The following is a 25,000-nucleotide window of genomic DNA, read 5'->3' on the forward strand; positions in this document are numbered from 1 at the left end:
GAGCGATTGTGAATACTGGGGATGGAAATCGGACTCCCACTGCATAGCAGTTTCAGCCATGCCAGGTTTTACTGCCAGCTTGATTAGCCACAGTGTGTACAGGTAACAAGCTCAGGTGTGTGTTAAACACCTAGTGAATCCAGGAATGGATCAGGCTGCTGTGCAGTGGGAGTCTTGATTGCCCTGCCTGTCAGTATAAGAGGAAGTTGTGGAAGCTGTTTGAAGGTGTGCTGCTCCTCTCTGCAGGCGGAGGAGCCAGCGCGAGGCCCTGGACTCGTCTCTGCGAGCCGAGGACCTGAGCTCCGAGGAGGAGGAGGATCAAGACTTCGACCCGGCTTCAATCACATCACTGCTGACCAAGAGCAACCTGAAGACCAGCTCCTGCTAGGACAGCAATTCACCCTGCACTGCAACCCTTACACTGCACTGCACCCCTGCAAGAACAGCCTTAACCCTCCAACACATCCCACCAAGAGAAACCTGCAGACCAGCCTTCACCCGTCAACATAGTGACACAGCGCCCCCTGCAGACCGGCTCCTGCCAGGACAGCCTTAACCCTCCACACCACAACCACTGTGCAGCCTTCAACCCCCCTGCTCTCCACCCTGCAATCCTGCTGCTGTGGGACCGGCCTTATACTGTCGCATGAATAATGCCAGAGAGCAACCTGGGACAGCTTTCACACCCAAGCCTTGAACCTTCAGCCTTCACCCCAAGAGCTACCTGCTCCCAGCGGGACCCGGTCCTGGGAAGACAGGGAGCCTTCACCCCTGAACTCTTCAACCAGCCTTGACCTTTCACCTCCTACCTGAGCAGCTCCCTAAAAACTGCTCGGTTTTTTCATTCTATATTTTTTTTTTTTTTTAGCTCAACACTATATTGCTATTGGCACACAGAATGTACTTCCTGCGCAGCAGTTATTGGGATCCCCACCTGAACCCATAAAACTGGAGCAGGAAGGTTCCTTTTTGAAAGCTGGCTGCGCAGGTTCTGTGATACGATTTAAAAAAAAAAACGATCTGGATCGTTTAGAAACCCGATTCTGGGCTGGCAGATGGAAACTGCAAAGTCTCGAGCGACTCTTTTTATTAGCAGACCTGGTTCAATAGATTCTCAGTAAAGCTTTGTGTTTTTTTTTTATAGGCTGTGTGTTTATGATATGCTGTACAGTTCTGGCCAAAGGTTTTGCCTCACCCTGTGGAATGAACTCGTTTCTTCTTCATGGAGTTGAGTGAAACGGAATGATGTTGCGTTTTCATTGTGAGTTACACACTGCTTTTGTAGTTTAGTGAAGTGAATTGAACAATGTGATTTTGAAATCTACCCTGAAATACTGTACTGCTGTTAATGTTTCTTTGATTGCTTGATAAATAAAATATCTGAATATGTTCATATTATTATTTTTTGAATGGTCTCAATCCTGAAATTCTTGGCGGTTCCAAACTTTTGGCCAGAGCTGTAAGTTTCAAGGCTGCTATGTTCCTTCTTTAGGTTATCAGCCTTAGAATAATAATAATGTCTGTGTAATTCTGAAACTGTCTGTTTGTGCTGGTGTTGATCAGCATGCCCCAGTGAAGCATGGTACAGCATATTAATAATCACACATTGCTAAACTAACCCCTAGACAGGTTCCCCACAGTAAAAGCACAGCAAAGTGTGATAAAGCACAGGGAAGCATTGTAAAGCACAGAGAGGTGTGGTAAAGCATAGGGAAGCATTGTAAAGCACAGAGAGGTCTGGTAAAGCACAGGGAAGCATTGTAAAGCACAGAGAGGTCTGGTAAAGCACAGGGAAGCATTGTAAAGCACAGAGAGGTCTGGTAAAGCACAGGGAAGCATTGTAAAGCACAGAGAGGTCTGGTAAAGCATAGGGAAGCATTGTAAAGCACAGAGAGGTCTGGTAAAGCATAGGGAAGCATTGTAAAGCACAGAGAGGTCTGGTAAAGCATAGGGAAGCATTGTAAAGCACAGAGAGGTCTGGTAAAGCATAGGGAAGCATTGTAAAGCACAGAGAGGTCTGGTAAAGCATAGGGAAGCATTGTAAAGCACAGAGAGGTCTGGTAAAGCACAGGGAAGCATTGTAAAGCACAGAGAGGTCTGGTAAAGCATAGGGAAGCATTGTAAAGCACAGAGAGGTCTGGTAAAGCACAGGGAAGCATTGTAAAGCACAGAGAGGTCTGGTAAAGCATAGGGAAGCATTGTAAAGCACAGAGAGGTCTGGTAAAGCATAGGGAAGCATTGTAAAGCACAGAGAGGTCTGGTAAAGCATAGGGAAGCATTGTAAAGCACAGAGAGGTCTGGTAAAGCACAGGGAAGCATTGTAAAGCACAGAGAGGTCTGGTAAAGCATAGGGAAGCATTGTAAAGCACAGAGAGGTCTGGTAAAGCATAGGGAAGCATTGTAAAGCACAGAGAGGTCTGGTAAAGCATAGGGAAGCATTGTAAAGCACAGAGAGGTGTGGTAAAGCACAGGGAAGCATTGTAAAGCACAGAGAGGTCTGGTAAAGCATAATAAACTGTGGGAAATGTACACTAACCATGGGACAAGCACAGGGTGGGACTGCAACAGCACCATGGCAAACTATTACAAGGGAAGCAACAGACCGGATCACAGACAGTGCTTGCACACAGCTGCCATACGATTCTTAAAGACGTGTGTTCATTGATATCTCAGCCCTCCTGTTTAACCTGGTGTGATGGGTCTCTTCTTATAAGGAGGATTTTTTTTAAAACTTTGTAATCTCCTTAGTCACCTTTTGACTTTTTTTTTTTGACAATTTTGTATTTTTCAAAAATTTCTTCTTTTTCTTCTTCTTCTTCTTCTTCTTCTTGATAATAATAATAATATTTTTTTTATCTTAAATGCAAACTTGAGTGTAATTGAGTACAGTGGGTTTATAGTCCTAGGGGCAGGGAAGTGTTTCAAATGATTCATGCAATATATATATATATACAGTATTTCACACAAATGTAATAATATCTGAATGTGCTTTGTTGTGTTGCATGAAAAACAAAATCTAAAAGTTTCTCTGAGATGCGCTGAACTTCCCCTGCAGAGACAATCCTGCACCGTGCCCCCCCTGCATCTGCAATGGTTTTTAATCAAATATATAAGAAGGTTAGTGATTTTGTACTAGGGTTTTTCCATCACATTTTACAGTAGTTTGTATTCCCTTGCACATGACAAAATCATACAACAGCAAGCACCTGCCTTTTGTGTAAAAGCAGCTCAGTCTGTGTGATTTTTATAAGAGTCTCCGTATTATAACAGAACTCGCTGTGTGCACTGTAGGTGACCGATGAGGGCTGAGCAGCTTGCAATGCAGTAAGAGACCAGCCCTATAATCCTAGTTTGTACTGAGATCTGCAAGACTGCTGCTTCGAGGGGCTAAAACTGGGGGCAAATTTAAAGGGCTCCTAGTCGGTTTTAAAACGCTGTAACTGTCAACCGTGTTTTTGTGTTGTCCTTGCCTTCAAAAGATTTATGCAAGAAATGTTTGTATATTATGATTTATTTTTAAAAATCAGAATTATTTTTTTATTTGCGATTTTGTTTTTTTTCTTTTACAATGGAAGTTTAGCCCCTCTAGTGCCGGGGTTAGTAAATAATGTTGAAGATTGCTTGAGGAATTCTTTAGCCCGGCTCTTGTATCCCCGTATTTGATTTATCTGCGAGCACTCGGCTATATGAATTTGTAGAAACTTTCAAAATAAAGAGGTTTTTTTTTTTTTTTTTGCCCGCATTTATTGGTCTGATTTCCCTGCATAGACTGGAGATAAATTCATGTTTAAAAATGTGTTTACAATATTCATCATTGGTCTGTTATATTTCTACGGGGGCTGACCTGTGTGTTTTTCGGATGGCTGCGTGATGCAGGTAAGCAATGGGGTGTGGCAACCCGGGTTCAACAGGAAACAGTCCTGTGGGTAGAATGTCCATCATACGACGGTATTGCCTGTGACGTGTAACACCTCCATTGGAGTTCAGAAATTCACCCGAATTACCTTTCAAGAGTATCCATCGTCAGGCATTCAACAAATCCATCCAGCAGCGCTTTCGATACCAGAACAAGAAACGACTGGGTGCAGCAGCAGCAGGGCTAGTGTGAGTTTCTAACCCTGCTCAAACTCCTGGCTCCTGATCATTGCAATATTAATAATAATAGACTTCATTGAGGGGAGCTCTGAACCCCAGGACTGGGTGCAGCAGCAGCAGGGCTAGTGTGAGTTTCTAACCCTGCTCAAACTCCTGGCTCCTGATCATTTCAATATTAATAACAGACTTCATTGAGGGGAGCTCTGAACCCCAGGACTGGGTGCAGCAGCAGCAGCAGGGCTAGTGTGAGTTTCTAACCCTGCTCAAACTCCTGGCTCCTGATCATTTCAATAACAGACTCCATGGAGTTTGAAAGCCAGCGTTGGCGTGTTCCTAACGCAGTGAAAGTCCTGCAGTGGCGAGGCTCTGCCCCGGTCTGCTTGCTGCTATGGTGCAATTAGGAGCTGTACTCGTGACTGGAATTTAGGGAACATTATCTCACCTGCGGTATTTTAATGGCAACCATGTGATGATGATAGCATCACACCCAGGTGTAATTAGAACCAAGCCTTCGCTAAACGTTTTCTTCAAGCGCTGTAATGAGCTGGCATCTCAACCCACTGGACTGAATGGAGAGGGCTGGACGCAGACCGCTCACCGTAGGGTGCAAGCTCCTTTCCATTCAGCTGAAGAGTGAGCTCTGGAATCAGGCGAGCCACAGGTCTCGCCAGCTATGAGGCGCCCTTTTACGCGTTGCTTTGCCACAAAATCAAATGCATTGCTTGCCTCGTTGTGTGCATGCATTAATTTCCAACTCGGGAATTACCCTGGCCTGCCGACTCTACTGAAAAGTAAAACGATACAGATTTATTTCTGCTCCGGCGAATAACGTGCAGAACGAAGAAGGCAGAAATAAAACGCATTGATAAGGGCTTTCAGTAGTGCGCTTGCAAAGCAAACACATCATTAACCCTCGCAATTATTGTTAATTATTTTATTTCACGAGTTTACCAAGGGTGAACTCTTTGTTGTCTGAAACAGTGAGCGTCGTACCCCCCGGCTGACATTCTACCCCGAGGCCAAACTAAAGAAGCAAATGAATGATTGCATTCACGTGTAAGGGATAGTACCACTGGAGCAGAGATATGATCTGAATATTACTGCTTGCTGAGATTAATTTGCTGGTTGAGGCTATTTTGATATTAAATCTTATTTTCTTTACAAGCTTGAACTCGTCTGGGAGAAATTTGTAATTGAGTGCCAAATTAAACCGGTGCACGTTAATTATCTTTAATTGAGTATCTAAGCGCCAATGAGACTGACTGTCCTGCATAAAGTAGTCAAAATGAGCAAACCCAAAAACATCATCCCTTGTGCATGACAACATAGGATATGAAAGCCTGGTTGAACTCGAACGAAACAGCTGAATTGAGGTCTTGTGAAACAGCAGGGCTGGAAATAAGAAATTATTCAGACACACCTGTGCTTGTTACCTGCAAACTATTTTTTGGAGACGCTGCAAAATACTTCTATAACAATAAAGATTATTATTATTATTATTATTATTATTATTATTATTATTATTATTATTATATAGTTAATTCTCAGAAGAATTGACATCCTTTTTTGCAGTTGGGGACCACAATGAGCGTTACACTGACAAGCCAACATTTTTCAGAGCTCAAGATCAGAATTTCTCACAGTGATGAAGACGAAAAATCTCTCAAATATAACAAAGTCCCGAGAATTCCCAGCTGGCTGACTTCATCTTTCAAAAGATTGCGTGCAAGCTCCAGTGCCTCTATGGGTTTTGCATGGCCTGGCCCCGGTCCTGATGCTGTCACTGCTATTAGCTCATCAACTCTCAAGAGAGCCATTGTATTGTCTGCATGAGAAACGTCACCTTAAAAATATGTACAGTATTTAATTGATAACAAATAATTAAAATAAATAAGCTGAGATTAACAACACCGAAAGAGTTTAAGACGAGTGGCGCCTGTAACCGCACACCACAACTGAGAAGCCGCATTGTAAGACTCGGGTGCGAGTCCTCTATGATTGTGGCAGGTAGCTTCACCTGGCACTGACGTCATTGGGCGGTTGCTGGGAAACCAGGTGGAACATTATGTCCGATTACAGAAGCAGTGAGAGCCACGGCCTCTAGCAATAATTTGAAGCACTCCTTATAAGGCAACTAACGAGTAAACAGGACAGAGCCTTTTGCAACGTGAGGCTGCAAGAAATAAGCCCTTTGCATTTGTGCGTGCGTGCATACATGTGTATATATAGATCATTCAAAACCGCAACCAGCTCTATAGCCAAGAAGAATTGGGATACAAATGTGTATTTTTAAATATAATGTTGTATACTTTTGTGTTGTTTTTTTTTCACATAATATGAATCACTGTGTTGTATATTAATGTATTAGTAGTTATAGCATTAAATATAGTGCAATGCCACTTTTCATATATGGAAGAATATATTTGGATATACCACGGGGCCAGAAAGTGGTACATCGTTAGAATGTGGTACGCGTCCCCGTTTAACGTCAGAAAATGGTACTGCTGCTCAAGAACACAGAGATCGGACTCTGGAACAATGGTCAAAGTTGCTTTGGACTGTTGATGGCTGGACAACCACCCCTCAGCCTTCTGCCAGTCCTGCTGTCAATTCAACGCTCGTCTTCTTTCTGTTCCTGAAGGACATTATCTTCAAGTGCCTCTCATCCTTGTTAGACAGCTTTTTGGGTCTTCCAGTCCTGGGTTTGTCAATTACAGACGATGTTTCTCTGTACTTGTTGATTATGCCTCGGATACCATACCTTGAGAATCAAGTGATGCGAGCGATTTCACTCAATGTGTTTCCTTCTGTATGCAAGTCAAGGTTGTTATAATAGTAGAAAACACACACACACACACACACACACACACACACACACACACACACACACACACACACACATATATATATATATATATATATATATATATATATATATATATATATATATATATAAAATAGAAGTTTTGCCATATATTGCCATACTTTTCTGCATGTTGCTGTGTGTCACACTGTGTCACAAAGTACATAACAAGCAGACAGGTATGCTGTATCCAGCTGTGTCAGTGTTTTGCAACAGTTTGGCATTTGCCGGGTTAAAACGCTTCTTACTTGTTAACCAAATCTCCCAGGTTGCGGTGAGGACTGCCGACCTGCCCTTGAATGACTGTCTTTGTGATGTGAAGAAATCGCAAGTCCGCTCCACACGGTTTGCAATAACGCGGAATTAACACGCCTTCCCCCACAGCGAGATCATTCCACAGCTCTGAGCAGCTGCCGGGTGATTCTTCGTCACGCAGCCACGACCAGACCTGCAAATAAAAGCATTAGTCGTTATACAGACCGGGGTGGCCCATTGCATTTATGTATTTAATTGAAAGGATAGACCGTGAGGTTGCACAAATGCAAACCAGGATTGCGAAAATGCAAACCAGGATTGCGAAAATGCAAACCAGGATTTCTAAAAACACGCGCACCCACACACAGTTCAAGCTTAAGAATACACGAATTCCTATTAATTTCATTATGTGGTCCTTCTCTGCTCGGATAATGTTTTAAATTAATTATTAAGAGTGACAACATAGGCCCCACATGCAGCCTGCAGCTTTCCTACAACCCATAGCCCAGCCTCTAGTGCTGCCGGCCGGGTCCCGCATTCATTCCGAAGATTCGGTTAAAAAACAAAAACGCTTAAAAAATATTTGTTTTAATTCAAAATGTTTGTTTTATTGTCCTTGGTTACGATGTTTCAGTCAAAACTGCTGCACATTTACAGAGAGTATTCATTAATGGGAGACGATAAATTTGGAAAGCGCATTGATTGAAGTTTGTTCTTGTTGGTTATCGACACCCTTACACGTAGATGCTTTTAAACAGGGCGCCTACTTATTTTTATTGGCTGTTTGTAATTGTATAATAAATTATATATAAACAACATACATGACTTTCGTCTATATTTCATTTCACCACTACTCAAATATATAATATAGGCTTGTGGCAGGGTGTGTGTGTGATTGATTGATTGATCTATCATGGTGATCAGGGTGTGAACTGCATCGTTGTCTTTGTTTGAATGTTTGTTTTCTCTTTTCGAGGGTAAAACTTGGTCGCTGTGGGAAAGCTGGTCCCGAGTGAAACCTGCTACTGCGGATGAGATTAACAGCGTGGCCGTCAGGTAAACAAATACAGGTGTGCACCGTTATGTGCAAACTGAAACCACCCAGAAAGGGTTAAAACGATTCCACCTCCCGAATCCAAACCTGGATTAAAATCATGGTGCAATGGGATTACATCTTAATCTTGGATTAAGGAACGTCCCAGCGTGGATTAATTTTAAACAAGGATTAAATATTGCACTGTTATAACTAAATATAGCAACTGTTGATTCACGTTGGCGCAATCGGCCCAAGGCTTGCTAAAATCATGCACCAGGAACAGAGAGAAACAATAACAGAGAGAGAGAGAGAGAGAGAGAGAGAGAGAGAGAGAGAGAGAGAGAGAGAGAGAGTCTCGCTTGCTCACTGGAAAACGGCTCTCTAAGTCGTACTCTCGATACTTTTGGTGGACGAGAGGTCTGGTAAAGCATAGGGAAGACAGAGAGGTCTGGTAGAGAGAGAGAGAGAGAGAGGAGAGAGAGAGATTGAGAGAGAGAGATTGAGAGAGAGGTCTGGAGAGGGAGCATTGAGCACAGAGAGAGCTTAGGGAGAGTAAAGACAGAGAGAGTAAAGCATAGGAAGAGTAAAGCACAGAGAGTAAAGCATAGGGAAGCATTGTAAAGCACAGAGAGGTCTGGTAAAGCATAGGGAAGCATTGTAAAGCACAGAGAGGTCTGGTAAAGCATAGGGAAGCATTGTAAAGCACAGAGAGGTCTGGTAAAGCATAGGGAAGCATTGTAAAGCACAGAGAGGTCTGGTAAAGCATAGGGAAGCATTGTAAAGCACAGAGAGGTCTGGTAAAGCATAGGGAAGCATTGTAAAGCACAGAGAGGTCTGGTAAAGCATAGGGAAGCATTGTAAAGCACAGAGATGGTAAAGCATAGGGAAGCATTGTAAAGCACAGAGAGGTCTGGTAAAGCATAGGGAAGCATTGTAAAGCACAGAGAGGTCTGGTAAAGCATAGGGAAGCATTGTAAAGCACAGAGAGGTCTGGTAAAGCATAGGGAAGCATTGTAAAGCACAGAGAGGTCTGGTAAAGCATAGGGAAGCATTGTAAAGCACAGAGAGGTCTGGTAAAGCATAGGGAAGCATTGTAAAGCACAGAGAGGTCTGGTAAAGCATAGGGAAGCATTGTAAAGCACAGAGAGGTCTGGTAAAGCATAGGGAAGCATTGTAAAGCACAGAGAGGTCTGGTAAAGCATAGGGAAGCATTGTAAAGCACAGAGAGGTCTGGTAAAGCATAGGGAAGCATTGTAAAGCACAGAGAGGTCTGGTAAAGCATAGTAAAGGAAGCATTGTAAAGCACAGAGAGGTCTGGTAAAGCATAGGGAAGCATTGTAAAGCACAGAGAGGTCTGGTAAAGCATAGGGAAGCATTGTAAAGCACAGAGAGGTCTGGTAAAGCATAGGGAAGCATTGTAAAGCACAGAGAGGTCTGGTAAAGCATAGGGAAGCATTGTAAAGCACAGAGAGGTCTGGTAAAGCATAGGGAAGCATTGTAAAGCACAGAGAGGTCTGGTAAAGCAGGGAAGCATTGTAAAGCACAGAGAGGTCTGGTAAAGCAAGGGAAGCATTGTAAAGCACAGAGAGGTCTGGTAAAGCATAGGGAAGCATTGTAAAGCACAGAGAGGTCTGGTAAAGCATAGGGAAGCATTGTAAAGCACAGAGAGGTCTGGTAAAGCATAGGGAAGCATTGTAAAGCACAGAGAGGTCTGGTAAAGCATAGGGAAGCATTGTAAAGCACAGAGAGGTCTGGTAAAGCATAGGGAAGCATTGTAAAGCACAGAGAGGTCTGGTAAAGCATAGGGGAAGCATTGCATTGTAAAGCACAGAGAGGTCTGGTAAAGCATAGGGAAGCATTGTAAAGCACAGAGAGGTAAAGCATAGGGAAGCATTGTAAAGCATAGGGAAGCATTGTAAAGCACAGAGAGGTCTGGTAAAGCATAGGAAGCATTGTAAAGCTGGTAAAGCATAGGGAAGCATTGTAAAGCACAGAGAGGTCTGGTAAAGCATAGGGAAGCATTGTACAGAAGTCTGGTAAAGCATAGGGAGGTCTGGTAAAGCATAGGGAAGCATTGTAAAGCACAGAGAGGTCTGGTAAAGCATAGGGAAGCATTGTAAAGCACAGAGAGGTCTGCATTAAAGCATAGGGAAGCATTGTAAAGCACAGAGAGGTCTGGTAAAGCATAGGGAAGCATTGTAAAGCACAGAGAGGTCTGGTAAAGCATAGGGAAGCATTGTAAAGCACAGAGAGGTCTGGTAAAGCATAGGGAAGCATTGTAAAGCACAGAGAGGTCTGGTAAAGCATAGGGAAGCATTGTAAAGCACAGAGAGGTCTGGTAAAGCATAGGGAAGCATTGTAAAGCACAGAGAGGTCTGGTAAAGCATAGGGAAGCATTGTAAAGCACAGAGAGGTCTGGTAAAGCATAGGGAAGCATTGTAAAGCACAGAGAGAGAGGATGGTAAAGCATAGGGAAGCATTGTAAAGCACAGAGAGGTCTGGTAAAGCATAGGGAAGCATTGTAAAGCACAGAGAGGTCTGGTAAAGCATAGGGAAGCATTGTAAAGCACAGAGAGGTCTGGTAAAGCATAGGGAAGCATTGTAAAGCACAGAGAGGTCTGGTAAAGCATAGGGAAGCATTGTAAAGCACAGAGAGGTCTGGTGCATTGTAAAGCACAGAGAGGTCTGGTAAAGCATAGGGAAGCATTGTAAAGCACAGAGAGGTCTGGTAAAGCACAGGGAAGCATTGTAAAGCACAGAGAGGTCTGGTAAAGCATAGGGAAGCATTGTAAAGCACAGAGAGGTCTGGTAAAGCATAGGGAAGCATTGTAAAGCACAGAGAGGTCTGGTAAAGCATAGGGAAGCATTGGTAAAGCACAGAGAGGTCTGGTAAAGCATAGGGAAGCATTGTAAAGCACAGAGAGGTCTGGTAAACTGCTCCCATTGTCACCACAGGGAAGCATTGTAAAGCACCCCCTAAGAGAAAGGGGTGCTCCCTCCAGTCCAGGGCAGGCTTGAGGCACGGGAGACTGAACTGCTCCCTCCCTCCCTCCCTCACCCCCTAAGAGAAAGGGTGCTCCCTCCAGTCCAGGGCAGGCTTGAGGCACGGAGACTGAACTGCTCCCTCCCTCCCTCACCTCACCCCCCTAAGAGAAAGGGTGCTCCCTCCAGTCCAGGGCAGGCTTGAGGCACGGAGACTGAACTCACCCCCCTAAGAGAAAGGGTGCTCCCTCCAGTCCAGGGCAGGCTTGAGGCACGGAGACTGAACTGCTCCCTCCCTCCCTCCCTCCCACCTTCACCCCCCCTAAGAGAAAGGGTGCTCCCTCCAGTCCAGGGCAGGCTTGAGGCACGGAGACTGAACTGCTCCCTCCCTCCCACTTTCACCCCCCTAAGAGAAAGGGTGCTCCCTCCAGTCCAGGGCAGGCTTGAGGCACGGAGACTGAACTGCTCCCTCCCTCCCTCACCCCCCTAAGAGAAAGGGTGCTCCCTCCAGTCCAGGGCAGGCTTGAGGCACGGAGACTGAACTGCTCCCTCCCTCCCACCTTCACCCCCCCTAAGAGAAAGGGTGCTCCCTCCAGTCCAGGGCAGGCTTGAGGCACAGAAACCGAACTTCTCTCTCTCGCCACAAGATTCCACAATGTTGAAAAAGCCGATACCTGTAATTGAAAAACGTTCTGTATCTGAGAGTTGCACTCTCCACGCCCCCTCTCTTTCCAGGTGTGTGTTTGGCTGCATGGACTTTGATGCGCCGCACAGCAGACAGACCTCACTAGAAAGAAAACCAGGCAGCCTGGTTTCTCGTCTCTCCTCCCCACCCTCTCGGTGAGGTAGTCATTCAGTTTCACCACCGTGCAAAACCCAGAGCAGTGTTGTTTTTGTTACCCGGTAGCACAAAAGGATACAGGGTCGTTTCTTTCTGTCCGAGTTTTACTCCGAAGCAGCAGCGCTAAGGCTTCGCGTTGTGGAGTTTGGGTCGGTGTGAAAGGAAGTAGTCAGCTGAAATTCCAGTCTCCTCTGTCGGCTTTTTTTTTTTTTTTTGCCAACTGCATACACTTTCCCACGGAGTTTGTCACTTAAAAAATAAATAAACTATGAACGGCGTGTCAAGGAATTCGTGCGCCAGGACCATAACCGAACTCAAGACGGAGAGCGAGAAACCGGTGAGTGGGAAAGAATATAATAATAATAATAATAATAATAATAATAATAATAATAATAATAGCGCGTAATACGCACAAAATAAGTCATTTTGTTTTAATTCAGTAATTATGATTGCTATTATTGTTTATAATACTACATTTATTACATTCCAATAACCATATTTCTGTAAATAACATTAAGGCGACTGATTAGATAAGTAGCAAACTATATTCATTCCCCACGCATATTAAAGTCGGGGTGCGATAGTTTTTGTGTGCAGTTTACACGCGTGTTTTATATATATATATATATATATATATATATATATATATATATATATATATAGAGAGAGAGAGAGAGAGAGAGAGAGAGAGAGAGAGAGAGAGAGAGAGAATCACCTTAGAATCGCCTTATAACTATTATAACACATGTTTTTGTTTCTTTTTAATCCCTCGATAACTCGTCCTTGCCCACTGTACGCTTGAGTGACTGTGGCTGAAGCGCTTATATATAAACAAGATAGCATTGTATTAGGAATTACTGTGCAGCAGTCGCGTTGTTTTATATAAGGACACAAACGATTGCTCTGTCCACTTCTGAAGCATGTTTGTGTATGATTGGGTTACTCCAGCCCCTTCTGAAGCATGTTTGTGTATGAATGGGTTACTCCAGCCCCTTCTGAAGCATGTTTGTGTATGATTGGGTTACTCCAGCCCCTTCTGAAGCATGTTTGTGTATGAATGGGTTACTCCAGCCCCTTCTGAAGCATGTTTGTGTATGAATGGGTTACTCCAGCCCCTTCTGAAAGTCATTCTGTGTGTTGCAAAGTGCAGCCAGCTACTGTTTATTACTTTCCTATTAGAAGGGTGTGTGTGTGTGCGCGACACATTTTATAATGACGCTGCCTGGGAGATAAATCATGTTTTAAAATATCAGGGAATGTTTCATTGTGCCGTGTGGAATGCGAGCGCTTTGCTAAAGCAGGTTTCGTGTGCTTTGTTGCAGGACCTGCCCTGTAAATCATTGTCTGACACATGCAAATATACTGATCTATTTCCATGACTCAGGATAATGATTGTTTTTTTTTTGTTGCTGTAATAAGGTATAGGTTATGTCATCCAGTATGGAGAGGATGTTAATTTTCTGTAATTATACCTGCTTCATGTTTTGCTTTTACTTCTCAATCACATTTTTGCCCTGGTAAAACAGTGTAGCAAAGCACACAACAGAGAAGATAGTGAACCAACCCCCTTCTCAAAGTGTACTGCTTTGGGATCCCCCCCTGGTAAAAGCACAGCACAGTGTACTGAAGCACAGAGAGGATAATGAACCAGCCCCCTTCTCAAAGTGTACTGCTTTGGGATCCCCCTGGTAAAAGCACAGCACAGTGCAGTGAAGCACAGAGAAGATAATGAACCAGCCCCCTTCTCAAAGTGTACTGCTTTGGGATCCCCCTGGTAAAAGCACAGCACAGTGTAGTGAAGCACAGAGAAGATAGATTTAAATGTATAGAAATCTGTATACTGCTGAAAAATCGCTGGTAACCTTGTAGAGAGTGGAGAAGGGAATGGCCCGCTGGATTCTATATTCCTGAGGGCTTTTGGTAGCTACAGCTCTGAGCCGAGTTTGAATAATTGCTGCACTGTTGTTGACGTCATTATTTTCCATAAAGGTTTATGAACAGACTTCATTGGAAGCTGAGAACCACACCCTAGGTAATCGCAGCTCATGCCATTGCAGGAACAGACAGAGCGACCTTGTGCAGTTAACCGTTCACCTGCTGGCCTGTGTCGGTGATCAAAACCTTTCATCCCGCTGTATCCAAACCCCTCCGTTTATCAGCCCCTCGGTTACCCGCCCCGTTACCAGAGCTCCACAGAATGATCCGGATCGAGGGTCGCTGGCATGGATCGGGGCTGATTCAGCATTCCGAGTGGAGAAACAGCTGCTTGGGTTTGTGACGATCAACGCTGCTTTTCTTAAGACTCTGCGGAGAGATCCACACAAACCCAAAGCAGCTGTTTCTTCCCTCGTTTCACTTAACCAATATCATGCACCCCACCCCCCACACACACACACACCAGAGCGGCCAGTATAATCAGAAAGGCCTGGGAACAGGACTCTCTGCCAGGCGCTGAAGTGTTAACAGGGGCGTTGCTGCCACGGCAGTCGGGTGTTGTCAGCAGGCACTTTTTAACAGTGATATACAAGTCTATCAGTCAGTGGAGCTGCAGCAGGGATACTGCAGGGAGACTGAGAGGCGAGGCAAGGAGGCTGTCTTTGAGGTAGGGTACAGCGTTGCTCCTGCGTGCGGAGGACAGGCCCTCAGAGGGCTTTGGGGTTGACCTCTGCACCATTCTGCATTGTGGTTTATAACCAACCTTTGATTCTGTTTGTCTGTGTGACTTATGCACTTATCGCCTGACTTTGTGATCTCATCAAGGGTTGAAACACTGGTACATACTATACTATACCAAATTCGTGAATTGTTAACTACTTCTAGTACCTATAATCTAAGCCTCTTTCAATACTGGCATGCTCTACCCAGGTTGGGACCCGGTGCCACGGGGGGTCAGCTACGTGATTTCAATGCCCCGGAAGCAGCTTAAATTGACTAGCTTAAATAAACACACTTCAAACCCTGTTGTCTAGAGAAGGAACATTGTATGTTTACTTTGTTCAGTTTCTCCTTTATTGTGTATGTTTTGTTTTAAAGTTTGAGATTTTTATTAGATTTTTTTTTGACACCTTCAAACTCCTGGCTCCTGATCATTTCAGTAATAGACTTCATTGAGTTCTGAACCCCAGGACTGGGTGCAGCAGCAGCAGCAGCAGGGCTAGTGTGAGTTTCTAACCCTGCTCAAACTCCTGGCTCCTGATCATTGCAATATTAATAATAATAGACTTCATTGAGGGGAGCTCTGAACCCCAGGACTGGGTGCAGCAGCAGCAGGGCTAGTGTGAGTTTCTAACCCTGCTCAAACTCCTGGCTCCTGATCATTGCAATATTAATAATAATAGACTTCATTGAGGGGAGCTCTGAACCCCAGGACTGGGTGCAGCAGCAGCAGGGCTAGTGTGAGTTTCTAACCCTGCTCAAACTCCTGGCTCCTGATCATTGCAATATTAATAATAATAGACTTCATTGAGGGGACTCTGAACCCCAGGACTTGCAGCAGCAGCAGGGCTAGTGTGAGTTTCTAACCCTGCTCAAACTCCTGGCTCCTGATCATTGCAATATTAATAATAATAGACTTCATTGATCAAGGACAGATAAACAATGTCAGGAATGTGCGCTGTCTCCGAGAACCACAAAACAGGAGTGAGGGGGAGGAGGAGAGACAGAACAACAGCTTCCTCATAGTAGAAGCAGGGCAATGCAGTAAATCACAGAGCAAGCACAGGGAAGCATCGCAAAGAACAGCGAGGTCTGGTGAAGCATATTAATGAACATGGCAGTAATTTTAACTGTGGGGGCGTGGGAAAACTGCAAAAATACAGTGGCGAGCTTTTATAAGGGGAGCAACAATGACTATAAGAGTCTATACGTACAGACACAGGCCCCTGTAATGTTTAAACTGATATTTCGGGAATGTATAGAACAGTTTAAAAGAGGAAACTCTCAATGCGAGGTCTGGTGAAGCATATTAATGAACATGGCAGTAATTTTAACTGTGGGGGCGTGGGAAAACTGCAAAAATACAGTGGCGAGCTTTTATAAGGGGAGCAACAATGACTATAAGAGTCTATACGTACAGACACAGGCCCCTGTAATGTTGTATGTCGGGAATGTATAGAACAGTTTAAAAGAGGAAACTCTCAATGCATTTGCTTTCATCCCACCATTTGCTATTGAATTGAATGTGTGTGTGTGTGTGTGTGTGTGTCTACTCTCTCTCTCTCTCTCTCTCTCTCTCTCTCTCTCTCTCTCTCTCTCTCTCTCTCTCTCTCTCTCTCTCTCTCTCTCTCTCTGGTTTTGCGCTCCCTGTTCCTGCTCTTCTCTGACACTCAGGAATGTGTTTCTTTGCTGTTTTGTCTCCCAGGACGGAGTCCAGAGGCTGAGGCTGACCCTGCAGAATCAGAACGAGGCAGAAAGGAGCGGAGAGCAGGCCAAGACCAAGGTAACTCTCTCTAGCCTGCACCCTGCACCCTGCGCACACGCACACACAGACACACACAGAGCGATATCCCGGCTCAAATCGCTCTGAGGCTCCTGGGCTGAGAGGTAGGGCTCTCTGATACAATGGGTCGGTTCTGCTCTGTCATGCTGAGCGACAGAAATGCTGAAATGAACCGAAGAAGTTCCAACACAAAGCTGCTGTTTCTTCACCAGCCACTGCAAAGATCTGCACGTCTCTGTTAGTTTTAGTTGTATTGTGTGATATTAAAAAGAAATATTTATTTATTGGCATCATCATGATTATCATTCACATTGTTACTGATTTATTTATTTAGTCTGTTTGTTTTGTTTTTTTCAGCCAATCAGGAGAGCCTTTGCCGTGGTGCCCTCCAAACCGACCAATGGGATTTCTCCCTCTCAACCCACAGAGGAGGGGGTAGAGATCATCAAGGTGTGTCACCCAGTGGGGGTCCCGAGAGTGGGGAGGGGGTGGGGGTGGGGGTGTCTCTAGCTCTTATTACCTTTTACCTACCTCTCCTCATGCTGTTTCTCTCTTTCACTCTCGTTCACTTTTTCTCCCTCCCAGCTGGTCTCTTCACCCTCTCTCTCATCCCCCCTTTTCCTCATTCTCTTCCTCGTCTCTTTTTCACTCTCATAGTAGTGATGCAGCAGTTTCAGGATTAGCTTCTCCAAGCAAACAGGCTCTTCACACTTGAATGGGTTGCCCGAGGCATGGATGGAATTGGGCGTGCGCGAGACTGTTTGTGACGGGTGAAGTTCTCTGCTGTGAATCCTTGGGGAAGCACGACCTGTTCTCTGCCACTCTCTGCCACTCTCTGCTCTTTGCCACTCTCTGCCACCTCTTTGCCACTCTCTGCCACTCTTTGCCACTCTCTGCCACTCTCTGCCACTCTCTGCCACCCTTTGCCACTCTCTGCCACTCTCTGCCACTCTCTGCCACTCTCTGCCACTCTTTGCCACTCTCTGCCACTCTTTGCCACTGCCACTCTCTGCCACTCTTTGCCACTCTCTGCCACTCTTGCCACTCTTTGCCACTGCCACTCTGCCACTCTGCCACTCTTTGCCACTTTGCCACTCTCTGCCACTCTCTGCCACTCTCTGCCACTCTTTGCCACTCTCTGCCACTCTTTGCCACTCTTTGCCACTCTCTGCCACTCTTTGCCACTCTCTGCCACTCTTTGCCACTCTCTGCCACTCTTTGCCACTCTCTGCCACTCTCTGCCACTCTTTGCCACTCTTTGCCACTCTCTGACACTCTCTTGCTCTCTCAGGTGTACCTGGAGGCTCGCAGGCAGGATCAGGAGGCGCACGAGAACAACATGAGAATGCTGTCCGACGAGGTCACGCAGATCCAGGAGGTGAGAGGTCTGCTTCGTCCGTTTCATTGGAACGATCCGCGCGCCCGTCCCGCCAGTAACGCGCGGCGCTTCCTAAATCAGCGTCTGTGTGCGCGTTACAGAAACGAGACAAACCGCCAGTGACACTGCTGCATGGACTGCTGTGATCACGGCCTCTCTCGTGAACGCCCTCCGTTTTCTTTCTTTTCAGGTGAGGTACTGTTTGAAGAATCTCCGGCAGAAAATGGCTGCAAGAACAAGCAGGAGGGAAGACGAGCTCAAGGTGTTTCATTTGGGTTTTTTTTTTGTCTTTTTGCTAAAAAGCGACGCGCAGAATGCCTTGTCCTGTTCCGTTTTAAGGATCTGTAATTGACCGATGCAATCCAGGGGGAGGTCCCTCCAGCGCTGTGAAACGTTTTCACAAAGTCTGTAAAAAAGACTTTTAGTGCTTCCGCTACTAATAAAATGTAATCTGTAAAACAGAGAGCTGTTTGCTGTTTTCCTGCAGCGTTGCTAAAATTAAACTCTCCCTGCTGAAAGAGTTAACCAAGCCTCTGTGTTCCTCACAGACCCTGACGGACGCGAACGAGCTGAGACCCCCCCCTGCGCAGAGCCATGCGGTCGCCCACGGTAACCAGGGAGCCCCGCCCACTCTGGACCACTCTAACGGGCAGGTATGAGGCAATGCTAAAACCATTGTAGACGTTTGCCTCTATTTTTGGTGTCCCCCCCCCCCCATGCTTTATCATACTGATTTACCATGCTTTCACTTTGCTTTATTACACTATTGGGATGGAAATCTGATTCCCATTCTATAGCAGTGTCATCCATTCCAGGTTTTCCCAGTAGCCCCAGCTGTGATAGCAGTGCAGTATTTCATGTTCGATTTTGAAATGTCACAGTGTTCAGTTTTTTTTTCAAGTTTAAGTGTTGCAAGAGGTTTGATTTCTTCTTCAAAAGAATAACCCAATTTTTCTTCAGGTGGTCCCAATCAAACGTTTCGTTTATTCAGGAATCGGAAAGCAAGCAGCGAATCAGAAGTGATACATCAGCGATGTCAAACACAAGCCTCTGAGCTTCAGTGTACATGTTCGTCTCTGGGCTCTCCAAAGAAATTACTTCGCACAGCATAGATGTGCAGCTGGCTTGCATAGTTTCCTCAGCCAAGCTCAGGGAAGTTTCAAAATCCTCAGTGTGTGGGGAAAACTGCAAAGTGGCGTTGTGTAATTCAGTAATGCGACAGGTTGAGCAGGTTGTGTTCGACTTCGCGAAGCAGAGCTAGTGTTTCCGTGGGGCTGACGCGCGTGGCTGTGTTTGACTCTCAGGCCCGGGGGAGCTCGGAGGCCGAGACGGAGAGGATGAGAGAGCTGACGAGGAAACTCTACAGCCAGTTTCAGAGCAAGCTGCAGGAGGCGGAGAGGAGGCATAGCGAGGACAGGAGGCAGCTAGAGGTAAGGCAACAGGGTTAAAAAAAACAACCCACCCCCGTCCCACGAGAGACGTGTCACCCAGTCCAGGTTTTACTACCAGCTTGATGTGTGTCTAGGTAACAAACTCAGCAGTATCTTATTCATAGTGAAACCAGGAATGGATCAAGCTGCTATGCAGCGGGAGTCTTATTCCCACCCCTGGCTTAGCAGTTTCACCCATTCTGTTTTGTGTGTAACTGCGTCTATGATGACTGTGTGTGTTGATTGATGTGTCTGTAGCGGCTGCGATGTGTTTAGGTGTGCAATGACGGTAACCCTGTGTCTGCGTGCAGAGCAGGAGCAGCGCGTTCCAGAGGGAGCTGTCCCTGCAAGGCGAGATGCTGCGCAGGGCGGAGGAGGGGCTGGGGGAGCGGGACGGCCGAATCGAGGCTCTCCAGAGGCTGCTGTCCGGGATGGAGCGGGAGCACAGCGAGCTGCGGGAGAGGATGAGCAAGAACCAGGAGCAGCTGAAGGACATCAGCCTCCTGAAAGAGAGAGGAGAGGAGCACCAGAGCAGGTCAGAACACTCCCTCACTCCCTCGTGGAAATAAGACCCGTTCCAGGTTTTACTACCAGCTTGATCAGCCCCCCAGTGTGTCTGGGTAACAAGCTCAGGTGTGTCTTATTAAAATCACAGTAAAACCGGCAGGGGATCAATCAGAGTCTTATTTCCATCTCTACATGGCTGTGCAGATTTTACTGGGGGGGGGAGGCACAGGGGGGACGGTAATCCCTGATCGCACAGGCCCATGTGGCTGAGCCTGCTGTCTCTGCTGTAGGTCTGTCCAGCTGGAGAAGGAAGTGTCCACTCTGAAGGAGAAGATCCATCACCTGGACGACATGCTGACGAGCCAGCAGAGAAAAGTCCGGCACATGATTGAGCAGGTACGGGAGGAGCTGTCAGAATCTCAGGGCTGAGTTATCAACACCTGTTGAGGTTTCTAAAAAAAAAAAGAACAAAAATGATTTGTTTTTGAAAAGCATAATAAAAAAAAATAAATAAAAAAAAATCAGGGTGATTTTGTAAGTGGGGAGACTGCGCCATCTGGTGGCTGTTTGAAGAAGCGCGTTCCACAAGACTATCCCGCAGTGGGGAGCTGGCATGTCGGATATTTGGTATCTTTATTTGTTTTCGTCGTTGTAAATGCCTGCTAGAACACAGTGATAAGTTCAGTGTGTCTGTGTTGTGTATTGCACTGCAGTATTACAGTGGTGTGTCTCTGTGTTGTGTTGCGTTTCTCTTCTCCTGACCCCCCCCCCCCTCTGCTCCACAGCTCCAGAACTCCAAGACTCTGATCCGCGACAAAGACGCCCTCATCCACAAACTGCAGGAGAAAGTCTCCTTCCTGGAGGCAGAGGTCAGACTCCTCACATTTCTGATGTGATCAAATATAAAATGTAAACAGAGTGTACGTTATTTTCATCTACTGCTTAAATCGTACATTTGTGTGTATGCAAAAATAAGAGACTCCCATTGCCTAGCAGTTTGATCCGTTCCTGGTTTTACTAGGAGTCTGTATTAAAACCTGGAATGGGTGAAACTGCTATGCAATGGGAGCCTCATTCCCATCTTCTGTTGAATGAATATGAATTGTCTGAAATGTCATTGCATTGTGTTTGTAGAACCGAGAGATGCAGCAGCGGCTGGATTCCTTCGCTGGGGCCCAGGGCTCCTCGCCCTGCAGCACAGAGACCCAGAACAGGTAAGCAGGGCTTCTGCTGCACTGAAACCATGCATCTGTGTGTCAGTGTCTGTGTGTGTCTGTCTCTGTACGTGTGTCTCAGTCTGCGTGTGTGTGTCAGTGTCTCAGTGTGTGTCTGTCTGTGTGTGTGTGTGTGTGTGTGTCAGGTTTCTTAGGCATATCCAGTTTTGGTATTTCGATGCCCGGCTTGCAGCAGTGTGAAGTCACTATAGTTCGACTCGCTTTGCTTTTTTCAGTGCCAAGCCCTATTGCACAGCGCACTGTTTCGGGGCAGAGACCTTTAACTCTGCAGGTTGATTTGAGCCACCTATCCTTCATTTGACTTCATTTTCCTTTTTTTTTTTTTTTTTTTTTTTTTTTTTTTTTTTCCCAGCAAAAGACTCCCTTTAACCGTTCCCAACAAGTCAGTCATCAAAGTCCTCGAAATGACAGCCTGAATTTCTCCATCGCTTTTTGGGAAAACACAAACTGCAGGATGGAAACAAGACTCCTGTTGCATAGCGGTCTCCCCCAGTCCTGGTTTTATTACGGGCTTGGTGAGCCCCAGCTTGTTAGTAATGAGCGCAGGGGTGTGTGTGTGTGTGTGTGTGTGTGTGTGTGTGCGTGTGTGCGTTTCATTGAACGCATAGTAAATCCAGGAGTGGATCAATCTGCTTTGCACTGGGAGTCGAATCTCCATCCCTGTGCTGCTGGAAACGAGAGGATGGGGAAACGAAAGAGAAGAGGGAATATTCTTAGAAGGAATTCTTAATTCCTGTCCTGGACATTTTTCTATGCAACAGACGGCACTTCTCTCCTGCGAACACTGGATTCAGCTATGAAAAAATCTAACAGAGACTGGATGAACGCTGAGTCTGGAACACACTCACCAGTGTTTGCACTGTAAATACACGAACAATTCCCTTCCCTGACATGCAAAGCTGTCTGTGTCGATGCAGAACACCCTGTACTGGCTGCAGGCAGTAGTAGCTCGTTTTGATGCAAGAAGTAGGTGTCTGGGGTCCAGTGCCTGTTTCATTTCCAATTCATTTAGAAAATCAACTCCCAGTTCTCATTCTGTTAATCCATTCCAACGCCCCATTGATCAAGACTGCAGCGAACGTTTCAAGAAGTATCGATCGGCAGGTCTGCACTCAACCCACTCGCTAAAGTGCGGGTTTCAAAAAATACCCGAGACGAGGTCCTTCCTTCACCTTTACAATCCAGTAACAACGAATGGCAGGTCACTTCAGCGTCGCTTTCCTGCTTTAATAAGCACGGCTAACTGGCGTTTCAGAGAACGAGTAACGAGTTTCTGCAGCCCTAATGTAGAACTGCTTCGAATAATTCAAAAACCGCCAGTAGCAATACTTTCTATAGAGGGGGAAATGTTGGGTTTTTGACTAACAGGTTTACACTGAGGGCATCTTTCACATTTCAGGTCACAGAATTACATTCGCTTGCCTCACCAGTTTCGAGTTCATTTAAATTATTTGTATGTACTGTTTTTGTGTGTGGTGTGTGTGTTTCAAAGCACACCTTGTGTAATATTATTATTAATAACAATGATGTTGGCTGATGCTTTTATTTGTTTTAATAGTTGTCTAAACTGCATGTACTGATACACTGTTTTTTGGTAACAAATCATAAAGAAAACGTTTGAAAGCTATTTGTCTCCTAGCAACAGATCTTATTCTTGTCATGATTCCGTTAGGTGAGCAAAATTCAGCTCCGAGAACAAACTGAGTATTTTGGGAAGCTGAGGGTTGTATTAACAATGCAAGTGCCCCCTCTGGCGGTCATGAAAGGAAACGCAAGCAGCTCTTTGTCTTCATTTAGAAGTCATTTTATTGGACACGCTCACAGTTTACAAATACCAGCTCTTCCACCGCTCGCTGTTTTTTTTTTTTTTTTTTTTTTTTGTACTTCAATCTTGGCTACAAGCAGCCTGACTAACAGTGGTTCTATGAGGAAGAGCTTATTGAAGTTCTGGGAATGGAATCTGACTGGAATCTGCATTCTCCCCCTCTAATGCCCCAATCCATTCTCCCTCTCCTCCCCTCTCCCCAGTCCATTCTCCTTCTCCCTCTCTCCCATTCCCTCTCCATTCTCCCTCTCCTCTCCCCAGTCCATTCCCCTGTCCCTCTCCTCTCCTCAGTCCATTCCCTCTCCTCCCATCTCCTCTCCTCTCCCCAGTCCATTCCCCTGTCCCTCTCCTCAGTCCTCCCTCTCCTCCCATCTCCCCAGTCCATTCCCCTGTCCCTCTCCTCTCCCCAGTCCATTCCCCTGTCCCTCTCCTCTCCTCAGTCCATTCCCTCTCCTCCCATCTCCTCTCCTCAGTCCATTCCTCTTCTCCCTCCCCTCTCCCCAGTCCATTCCCCTGTCCCTCTCCTCTCCCCAGTCCATTCCCCTGTCCTCTCCCTCTCCTCAGTCCATTCAGTCCATCTCCTCTCCTCCCCTCTCCTCTCCTCAGTCCATTCCCCTGTCCCTCTCCTCTCCTCAGTCCATTCCCCTCTCCCTCTCCTCTCCTCAGTCCATTCCCTCTCCTCCCATCTCCTCTCCTCTCCCCAGTCCATTCCCCTCCCTCTCCTCTCCTCAGTCCATTCCCTCTCCTCCCATCTCCTCTCCCCAGTCCATTCCCCTGTCCCTCTCCTCTCCTCAGTCCATTCCCTCTCCTCCCATCTCCTCTCCTCTCCTCTCCCCAGTCCATTCCCATCCCTCTCCTCTCCTCAGTCCATTCCCTCTCCTCCCATCTCCTCTCCTCAGTCCATTCCCTCTCCTCCCATCTCCTCTCCTCAGTCCATTCCCTCTCCTCCCATCTCCTCTCCTCAGTCCATTCCCTCTCCTCCCATCTCCTCTCCTCAGTCCATTCCCCTCCTCCCATCTCCTCTCCTCAGTCCATTCCCTCTCCCCTCCCTCTGCTCTCCTCTCCCCCCTCCATTCCCCCTCCTCCTCCTCTCTCTACAGCGTGCTCTCCAGCGTGTTGTACTTGTCCTTGAAGCTCTTCAGCTCCAGGAAGTGTTTGGGTCTCTTGCTCTTCTGATTGGAGGGCAGGTATGTCACCTGGATGGTGGAGGGAGGGGGGGTCGCTGGGGGGGTGCTGTGCTCCAGGGTCGGAGAGGGTGGGGTCTGCTTGTGTCCGCTGCTGGAGGTCCCGCGCGCCGTCACCCTGCAGGGGACATGTGATTCAACATGTTACAAAACTTTCTCCACCACGCACACCCATCCAGTCACCTCTGCAGCCCACCAATGAGCAGGCCACTTTTATCAAACATGTATTTTCATTTCAAGTGCCTGGCAGCTCATGTCTTTAATCCTCTTCCTGGAACCAGGTCTTAAAATGAAAATACACCTTATAGAGCATGTGCTTCTTTCAAAACTCCACGTTTCAGGCATGTGCAGCGAAGGTGCCCGAGAGGAAGTTACTCCAAACTTCAGGGTTAAAATCCCGACCCAGATTATTGAATGACAGAAAGTCTCGCGGTGTTCTCTCTCTTACACTGCGGCCAGCTCCTTCAGCGCATCCTGGTACTTCAGGTATTCAGTCTCTCCAAAAACCTACAAAAAAACACAAAAGCAGCTGTTAGCCACGGGACAGCAAAGAAACCTCGAGCTTGCAGAGCGACACAAACCCGCTACTCAACCACTCGGACCCAGACCCCTCAGAGATCAGGGAAGGTGGTGTCGATCGGGGCTGGTCCGAGCAATGGAGTAATGGGTCAGTGCCGCTCCGGTTCTGACCCAGCCGGCTCTTCTCACCCCAGTGCCATGGCGGGCGGACTCATAGCCGTCCAGCAGGGTGTCGATCAGGTTCTTTTGGACGCCCCGGAATGGAGAGCTGGCGTTCCGGAGATCCAGGAGGAAAATCCGGAAATTCCGGCCCGTCAGAGACTTGGGGTTTTTCCAGACTTCGTGGAAAGGAATACCTGCAGGAGGGACGGCACAGAACAGAACTTTTACCAGAAGCATGCGGGCGACCCCT

General features: G+C 46.4%; 2 protein-coding genes across 2 annotated transcripts; one reads left to right on the forward strand and one right to left on the reverse strand.

The window, feature by feature from the left end:
- The first annotated feature begins 11,986 nt into the window (after window positions 1-11,986).
- Window positions 11,987-23,084, forward strand: tuft1a (tuftelin 1a). Its single transcript, XM_041239035.1, has 12 exons — window positions 11,987-12,409; window positions 16,433-16,510; window positions 16,868-16,960; window positions 17,802-17,888; window positions 18,079-18,150; window positions 18,437-18,541; window positions 19,193-19,318; window positions 19,630-19,853; window positions 20,116-20,221; window positions 20,611-20,694; window positions 20,960-21,039; window positions 21,413-23,084. Exons 1-12 carry the CDS (start codon window positions 12,341-12,343, stop codon window positions 21,474-21,476), a joined length of 1,188 nt encoding a protein of 395 aa, XP_041094969.1. The 5' UTR covers window positions 11,987-12,340; the 3' UTR covers window positions 21,477-23,084.
- Window positions 23,085-23,935: 851 nt separating this feature from the next.
- LOC121307018 (protein C1orf43-like) lies at window positions 23,936-24,994 on the reverse strand. Its single transcript, XM_041239090.1, has 3 exons — window positions 24,778-24,994; window positions 24,518-24,576; window positions 23,936-24,187 (listed from the first exon to the last, which is right to left on the reverse strand). The coding sequence occupies exons 1-3, from the start codon at window positions 24,985-24,987 to the stop codon at window positions 23,980-23,982; spliced, it is 477 nt and encodes a 158-aa protein (XP_041095024.1). The 5' UTR covers window positions 24,988-24,994; the 3' UTR covers window positions 23,936-23,979.
- Window positions 24,995-25,000: the final 6 nt, after the last annotated feature.

Source organism: Polyodon spathula, chromosome 51, assembly GCF_017654505.1.
Source record: "Polyodon spathula isolate WHYD16114869_AA chromosome 51, ASM1765450v1, whole genome shotgun sequence".
In the NCBI taxonomy this organism is placed as follows: Eukaryota; Metazoa; Chordata; class Actinopteri; order Acipenseriformes; family Polyodontidae; genus Polyodon; species Polyodon spathula.

Bases quoted from the DNA above. Each gene is read 5' to 3' on its own strand.
- tuft1a (XM_041239035.1), top strand. From the start codon at position 12,341: ATGAACGGCGTGTCAAGGAATTCGTGCGCCAGGACCATAACCGAACTC. The intron at 18,151-18,436 runs GTGTTTCATTTG...TGTTCCTCACAG, and splicing joins GGAGGGAAGACGAGCTCAAG to ACCCTGACGGACGCGAACGA. The intron at 19,319-19,629 runs GTAAGGCAACAG...GTCTGCGTGCAG, and splicing joins AGGACAGGAGGCAGCTAGAG to AGCAGGAGCAGCGCGTTCCA.
- LOC121307018 (XM_041239090.1), bottom strand. From the start codon at position 24,987: ATGCTTCTGGTAAAAGTTCTGTTCTGTGCCGTCCCTCCTGCAGGTATT. The intron at 24,577-24,777 runs GTGAGAAGAGCC...GTTTTTTTGTAG, and splicing joins CCGCCCGCCATGGCACTGGG to GTTTTTGGAGAGACTGAATA. The intron at 24,188-24,517 runs GTAAGAGAGAGA...TGTCCCCTGCAG, and splicing joins CTGAAGGAGCTGGCCGCAGT to GGTGACGGCGCGCGGGACCT.